The sequence below is a fragment of the Melanostigma gelatinosum genome (assembly GCF_949748355.1).
Source record: "Melanostigma gelatinosum genome assembly, chromosome: 12".
NCBI lineage: Eukaryota > Metazoa > Chordata > Actinopteri > Perciformes > Zoarcidae > Melanostigma > Melanostigma gelatinosum.
Genome location: NC_136645.1, coordinates 23,489,237 through 23,497,575, shown reverse-complemented (window position 1 = coordinate 23,497,575; position 8,339 = coordinate 23,489,237). Strand labels below are relative to the sequence as shown.

Sequence of the window (8,339 nt, the reverse complement as noted above, 5' to 3'; positions counted from 1 at the left end):
CATATAATATCCTCTATAAGTAAGAATATTGTAAACATATTGTGACTAACATATTATTATTGTGACACTTCTACTCATCACTATGGGGGTTATTTAATCGTTCTTATAATGTGTTTAATACTGAAATTCTCCACAGTTACTAGAAATTATCCTAAATATTATGATTGTATCTATAAAAAAATAACATCGACCTGCGCACTGGCGCCAGCAAGCGGTCCCGGTGGAGTGGACGCCATCGCAAGGATACTACGCTGCAGTCACAGTGGACTCCCTTTCAAAGTTGTGCGACTGAAAAACGAAACTAATAGCAGGAATTAAATAAATGTTTTGACAACATAGTGTACACCTGCAAGAATTTGGCAACAAAAAATATATTCTATACCTTTATTACCAAAAAGATAGGAGGACAAACAGTGACAGTGTATCAACGAAAAAGATGACAATATAAATCACGTAGATGGAACAATGTAACAAGTAGTAAGAGTAGTTGTGGAAAAGACAAAAAAAAAAATTAATCTTTAGATGACTTTTTCCTCTGGCGGAGAGGAGACTGCACGTTCCACTGCCTCAGTCCAGGAGCTCTGAAACACACACACATACAAAAGCAGAGTTTTAAAAATGACATCTTCTCTACAGAAACGTCTCCTAAACACATGTAAAACAGCAAATATTAATGCAATGCAATATTGGACAAGCATTACCATTTAAATGTAAATACAAATGTTTAAGACTAGTAACAGAGGCAGTTCTCCATGAAAGGGATTCCCAAATGAAAAAGTTCTGCGAGCAGCACGAAACTAAAATTCCATGTGCCTCCCTTTTACTTTGTGGAGGCAGTAATCTCATAGAAAGACACTTCCAAACCTGGATTAAAACAATTTAAAGTGCTTGGAAATATACCACTGGCGAGAAGAAGAAAATACATCGTATAGACATATTAGTGCTGTGCAACGATTACAATTTTTAGTCGCATGTTTTTTTGCGATTAATCGCATTGTTATGCACAAAGTTCAATAATGTATTCAAAAGTAGTATATTGCTATATGAATAGAAGTGCAATAACATTTGGTTCGCAAACACTTTAAATAAATAAGGTGCTTTTTAACAGCAGTAGCAGTTATAATACAGTTATGATTCTGATAACAGATATTCAGCCGGTGTTCACAACTTTATCTTCATGTGTAATAGATGCAATTTGAAATATACTTCTTGAAAACGGCAAACATATCTACGTCATGTTTTTTTCGGTTATGTTTGTTAAATTCTCAGTCGCAATAACTAAATGATATGCTTATTACACATATTCCAAACAAAACAACTTTAAAAAAAAATGATTAAAATGAATCATTTAATTTTTTCTTTTTTTGGTCAGACACATATGCAACGCTGAGTACTGTGTGGTATTTGTTATAAATGTACATTGGTACATAGAGGGTGATAAGAATATGTACTTGGAGGGACTTAGGACCCAGGGGAATGTAGGTGAAGCACGGGACCTGTAGTCTGTACCGTGGGAGTAACGTGCATGTGGAAGTTATGCTAATAAAGAGTTGCAGTTCGTTCTCACGTGCTTGTATGTTTATTTAAAAACACGACAATATTGTCACGTTTGACGTGTCACCTAATTTTAGGTATAAATAATAATTTGAATATATATATATATATTTAAACTTTTAAAAAAGTTACACGTGACACTTTTGTAATCTGATCATGCCAGGACACATTAACTGTCAAGTCTGTACGCTCCAAGATCGGATCTTCCACATGCAAAGGTGATATGGCTCGCACTCACTTTGGATCTCAGTGAGGTGCGAGGACAGCATGTGAACATCATGGAATTAAAGGAGCTTCATTAGCGATTGTTCTTCAATAAGTCTACTAATACTGCAGGGAGGAAGAGTAAACTGCAACAATTACAGGCAGGATGGGTGCTTTTATTGTGAAGAATTTATAGGAAGTGAAATGTGTTTTTCCATAATTTTACAGCCGCGCAGGTTATATTTCCAGGTCAAAGGAGCTGCTTTGACCTGGAAATATAGCAAAAAATCGAAACAAAACAAACATGCAAAAAATCTAGTGTCTTGGGGGTTTTATTGTGAAAATATATTTTCACAAATGCTGGTTTAGGTGACTAAAACTACAGCTTTAACCATTTGTTTAGATGAAACTATTGTTACCGTCACAAAGTACATGTGGAAAATGCCTGCAGAACTAGAACTGTGATAGAAAACATGGACTGTGGAAGCAATGACAGAAGTAGTGCACTCACTGCTGCTCATTTGACTGCACGTGAAGAACACCGGTCTCCCCGACGACACCTGTGGTGGACACAGTAGACACAGATTAAGGTTCTCATAATGCTCATAAACTGCTGCCGAACACCTGATCAGTGGGATTGAGGGAGAAGTCAGAGTAGCTCACTTATTCCTCGGTCACTGGAGATCACGCTGACTCCTTCGTCAAACGTCAAATTGATGTTGACTCCTGGATTACAGGGAGGACAGATGACAGACTGAAATGTTTAATCAATTAAAAGGTAAAGCAAGTGTTGTTTTAGGATTTCTGTCTGTTAAACAGTCAAAACAAAGCCAGGCTAGCAATTGCTCCCTGCAATTATGCTAATCTCAACTCCGTAGACACAGACATGAGATTGACATCCATCTGAACATCAGACTCTTGGAAAGAATCGGAATAAGTGCATTTCATTTTAAGGTTTTCAAAGATACACTTTAAAGGAAAAGGCATACGGACTGTGAGAACACGACCATGTGTAGAAGAAGAAATACTGTTCGGAGTCTGGGTTTTCTTCCCAGCAACACTGGCACTTGTGATGTGTTGTGGAGGTTCAAACGCCACGGTGGGCTCATACCTTTTGGTGTGCTGATGGCTCTGTCATTCACAACTCCTTTAGGCATCACTGGAGAGTTAAAGAAAACAATCAGGACGTTGTGACTCCCGTCAAAGACTGATGTTGGATTAAAACCACTTTTAGTCGGTCTGATTAAGTATGAAAACTATGATAATCAGATTATGAATGATTTGAAATCATGTAATTACACGTTTACTAAAATTTAGATCGTTTCTGTGACTTATAAAATGCAGCCGTCTTCCCGCTCTGATATGGCAAAATTGTTAGCAAACACCCTATTTACACATTTCAGATTCTGAAATCTTGATCTGGTTTGTTTATTGTGAATCAACCCATTAAAACAATTCCAGCTGGATTAGAATGAGAACATCTGTTTCATAATAATAATCCAGATGAAAACATTCATTTTATTTTATTTGTCGAATTGTATTTGTGAAGTGACCTCTGACCCTCCAACCTCAAACTAAAAGTTCCCTAACTGCTGCACTCAGTGGAGCTTAGATGAGTTTCCTGAAACATAAATCGTAGTTTTAACCTCCAGCGTGCCATACCTGTTGCTTGCAGAGAGATAGACTTAGACTGGACATGTTCCTCCCACACACGCCTGATGAAACACAAACACACATATTAGGGGTGTAACGGTTCAAATAATTCTCGGTTCGGTTTAATACGACACAGTGGTGCCACGGTTCGGTATGTTTTCAATAATTTCAATAGAAATGCCAAATCCTCGCTGGTGAGACTCTAAAGGGGCGTGTCTGAAGAACATGGCTCTTCATCTCCCATTCAGTTGTGAGGTAATGTGCCGTTACAGTCAGGTAGCTTTGTGTAGTCTGACGTCCGGGCCGTCTGTTGTCAGAGGACCAGTGGGTGCATCGGACATTTGATTCCGTTTGGGATTTTGTTTTCTTTTACAAAGCATGAGTAGTGTCAAAGGGCTCAATAACATTAAGCATTAAGCAAGCGTGGTGATTGCTTTAGCCCTTTTCGAATCGTTAGGGAATAACTAAACGATGAGGGGAGAGTTTGTAGCATGTGTGCTACTGTTGGTTTTCCTGGTAAGCGAGTTTAGCATAGCAGGTTTTAATTGATTTATTATAACTACTAAACACACAGTTTTACACTCAAATTTCCTACAAGATGCCAGCAGCAATCATGGCACCATGTAGTTCTCATTAATATCTTGCTGTAGGCTAATACTAATATTAATGCCATTTGTTAAGTGTTCAAAAAGCTGGGCAGGAACAAGCTGGTAAAAAAGGGAACCGTACAGATGTTTTATTTATTACTAGTATAGATAAATATAGCAGTATCGTATTTGTGGTATTGTATAGAATTCTGGTATCGTATCGTAAGTATCGGTATCGTGATACTTATGGCAGGTATCGTATCGAAGTCATAATTTTGGTATCGTGACAACCCTAGTTACACCCCGAACACACACACATATGTAGACATTGTACATTTAAATTGTTTTTTGTAGGATTCCCTTGATTTCTCTTTATGATGCTCATGTCATCAGTGAGGGTAAAAAGACGACGAAAGGACATGAAAGAAAAGGTTCATGTTGCACAGCTGTGGAACATTTCAAATAAAGTCAGCACACTGAGTACAGATAGTGCAATAAATATAACTGCTGTTAAAAAGCACCTTATTTGCTTAAAGTGTTTGCAAACCAAATATTATTGCCCTTTTGTTCATATAGCCCGCAATACACCACTTTTGAATTCATTATTGAACTTTGCGCATAACTATGCGATTAATCGCAAAAGAATCATGCAATTAAAAATTGTAATCATTGCCCAGCACAAACAAACAGACAAACAGACAGACAGACAGACAGACAGACAGACAGACAGACAGACAGACAGACAGACAGACAGACAGACAGACAGACAGACAGACAGACAGACAGACAGACAGACAGACAGATAGAGATATACTATGGAGGACAAAAAATGTCTTTCATATAAATAACTAAATGCATTAATAAATGTATAAATAAATACAGGCATGAATAGATGAATGCATAAATAAATGTATAAATACAGAAATGAATCAATAAAAGAATAAATACATGCTGAAATAAATACAGAAATATTTAATATTCATGCTGAAATTAATAAATAGAAGTTGATACCTAAACAGGACATCCATAAATAAATCTATTTCTACATTTCTGTATTCCTTCATTTATTTATTTCTGTATTTCTGTGTCCGTATGTTAATGAGTTAGGCTGTCTGAACTCATTTTTAAGCAGGATTGGTCAAGTAGGGAAGCAACCAACTCCTAGCACATCATCCCTGTAGACGACGTCAAAAAACTAGCTAGCAGCACTAATGGCTTCCACAGTCTGCAACTGGGACTGCTGCACGAGGCTGACCGCCTGCAAGTGCTTTGGGACGGCGGAGGGGCTCATGGCAGCACCCACTGCTCGTTGAGGACAGTAACTGCAGAATGATACGTGCTTTCACGTCAGAGTCTCCACTAGAAAAAGTCTTCAATAACACCAGAAAAAGTCGCTAGATTTGTAGCTCTTGACAAAAAAAAGTTGCCAAGAGGATTTGGAAAGTCGCCAGATTTAGCGAGAAAGTCGTCAATTTGGCAACACTGGGCTAGTCAACTTCAACGTTACTGTGCAAGGCAGAAGTAGTAGACCAGAAGCCATCACACTCCTGTGACCAATCCTGCTTTAGACAGCGGTTAGAACCTCCCACCTCATTAGCATACAGACACAATTAAATAAATGTAGGAAAACTTATTTATTTATCTATACATTAATTTATTTATTTCCATATTTATTTCAGCATTTATTTATTTATGCTTTTATTCATTTAATTCAGCTTTTAATTGTTATATTATTCATTTATTTCTGTATACTTAAGTCATACTCTGTCCATAATATACTGTAAATATAGAGAGATAGAGATATATACACACATTTTCTGTCATGTCCTTTCTGTATTCTTTTGTGATCATAAACAAAATATTGTAGAAATTACAGGAAAGAGAAAAAAAATAAAAAATAACTTCTGTCCTTGACGACATGAAGTCGTGTGTTTTTTAGTGTTGATGAGCTGCAGTGGTAGAAAAACCTACCTATCAGTGTGTGCTAGTCTGGCAGACAGGAGGTTTCGACGTGGCGGCTGCGGCGTGGTAAAGATGGACGGGAGGGGGCTGGACCTGACGGGAGAGCCCTGGACTGAACACTGAGGAGAGAGCAGAACCACCTTGACACACTGACCGTAGCAAACTCAGAAACACTGGCCTGCACTTGTTATTAATGTAAAAACGTAAACAAATCAATAATTCTTAACCAACAAAACACAACAAAATAAATAGCCTCACAATAGTAATTGTAATATTGTCATGGATTGTATTTCTTTTTTTTGAATCAAATTAAATTTGAAAGAGCAATTCTTTTTATTTATTAATAATTTTATAAGTCAATGAAAGCTGAAAAAAGCTTCTTTTTTTATTTATATATATATATATATATAGATATAGATATAGAGAGAGATAGATATAGACAGAGATAGATATAGAGAGAGATAGATATAGATATAGAGAGAGATATAGAGAGAGATAGAGATAGAGAGAGAGATATATATATATATAAATAAAATATAATACCAATAATAAAAAATATATATATATTAGGGGTGTAACAATACGCGTATTCATATTGAACCGTTCGGTACGAGGCTCACGGTTCGGTACGCATGACGAACCGAATACGTTTGAATAACAAATACTTTTTTTTTTTAAAACCTTTATTAACCAGGTAGTCTCACTGAGATTAAAAATCTCTTTTGCAAGATGTAAGTAACAATACAAGATGTAAGCAAGATGTAAGTAACAATACCACATAGCATTAAGGAGCAGTTTTTGTTTTTTATGCTTATGTGTTGCTAAGAAGACACCCCAGAAGATGAGTCACTCAGGTATAGTTCCATCATTGTTCAAAGTCAAAGAATAACTTCATGATGTTAGTTGTAATGAATAAATATATTTTAAAATCAAGTACATTTCTCTGGCATTTATAGTTTTCTACTGTATCGTACCGAACCCAAGCGTGAATATATACACACACACACACACACACATATATATACATATATACACACACACACGCACACACACACTGGGCAAGTTAACGCGTTATCGCTGGAGCTAGGCTGCTTCAGTGTTAATACTTTTGCAGTTTTTGTCTGTGTACGGTAGGTGTGATTTAGTTTCACTTGGTCAATTGCCCTGTTAAGTGCCAGGGGAGTGACTTGCACTCCTGGCAGACAAAGCACTATTAGTAGGTAGCTGTCCTTAACCACTGCTGGTGGTTGGAAGTGTTGGGCGAACAAAGGCAACAGGTCGACTTTTTCAAGCCAGACTTTGAGCGTATACTTCCAGGTCAGTAATCTGTTTATATTGACTACCATGTGTTTGCATCTTATTTCTGTCCGGTGGTCACGTAGACATTGGGTCACTCCCAGGTGCGTCGGCCATCAGACCTCTGGAGCTTGTCCAGAAAGCTGCAGCTCGTCTGGTGTTCTATCACCCAAAGTTCTCCCACACAACTTGCCTTCTCCGTTCTCTACACTGGCTCCCTGTAAGAGCTCGCATCCAGTTTAAGACTCTGGCGCTAGCCTACAGGGCAGTGAAAGGACCAGCTCCTTCCTATCGCCAGGCCATGGTCAAGCCCTACACCCCCGCCCGACCACTTAGCTCTGCTGCCTCGGGGCGATTGGTTGCCCTGTCGCTCAGATGTCCCTGCGGCCGATCGACCCGGTCATGGCTTTATTCTGTCCTGGTCCCAGTGGTGGAATGAACTCCCCACTAATGTTGCACGGTGTTTCGATACTAAAAAGGTACCGCTACCCGTACGTTAAAAACGATACGATTTTGCATATTTTTAGTGTCGATACTAATAGTAGCGATCAGAGCGCAGTCACTGTTCCGCTCCCTGTCATGCTGCCTGCAGGCATTGACTGCAAGGGGGCGGGGCTACCCAGCGCTCACACACGCAACAGGCAGCGCTCACTCACAGTGAGTGATAGCCGGGGAGACATGCATCAAGGTCCGTGTACCGTTCAGTCGAAAAAACGACTACTCTTATTCTCGTTTCAAACGGGAATTTTATTTTACATTCTGGTGTACTCCGAGAAGAAAACTAAATGATAAGACATTTACTTTAAGCAAAAAAGTTATTTATTATTCAGTTATTAATCACTATTTCAGCTCTATTATTATTATTAACCTTTATTGAGACAAGATCCATAGAGACAAAGGTCTCATTTTCAAAAGTTTTGGTCAAATAAAAACAAAGATAGCAAGAGTAGCGAGAACAATCGCCTGTACAAATAAAGTGATTAGTTCTCATTTAACCCTGTTACTGTATGGCTTCATATTAACTTCCACTGTTACTGTAAAGCTGTTAGAATTTTGGCCTATCTTCTATTTGCAATTAATATG

The 8,339-nt window shown here is 38.1% G+C and overlaps 1 protein-coding gene across 1 annotated transcript in view; it reads right to left on the bottom strand.

Moving 5' to 3' along the window:
- Positions 1–288: 288 nt before the first annotated feature.
- The window catches only part of ncapd3 (non-SMC condensin II complex, subunit D3), a 45,188-nt gene continuing 37,137 nt past the window's right edge, over positions 289–8,339 (bottom strand). Inside the window, exons 30-35 of the mRNA XM_079279974.1 lie at positions 5,970–6,079; positions 3,421–3,473; positions 2,870–2,917; positions 2,422–2,484; positions 2,270–2,318; positions 289–581 (exon numbers count right to left, since the gene is read on the bottom strand). Of these exons, the coding sequence (XP_079136100.1) occupies positions 512–581; positions 2,270–2,318; positions 2,422–2,484; positions 2,870–2,917; positions 3,421–3,473; positions 5,970–6,079 (393 nt within the window). The 3' untranslated portion in view covers positions 289–511. The remainder of the gene's footprint in view (positions 582–2,269; positions 2,319–2,421; positions 2,485–2,869; positions 2,918–3,420; positions 3,474–5,969; positions 6,080–8,339) is intronic.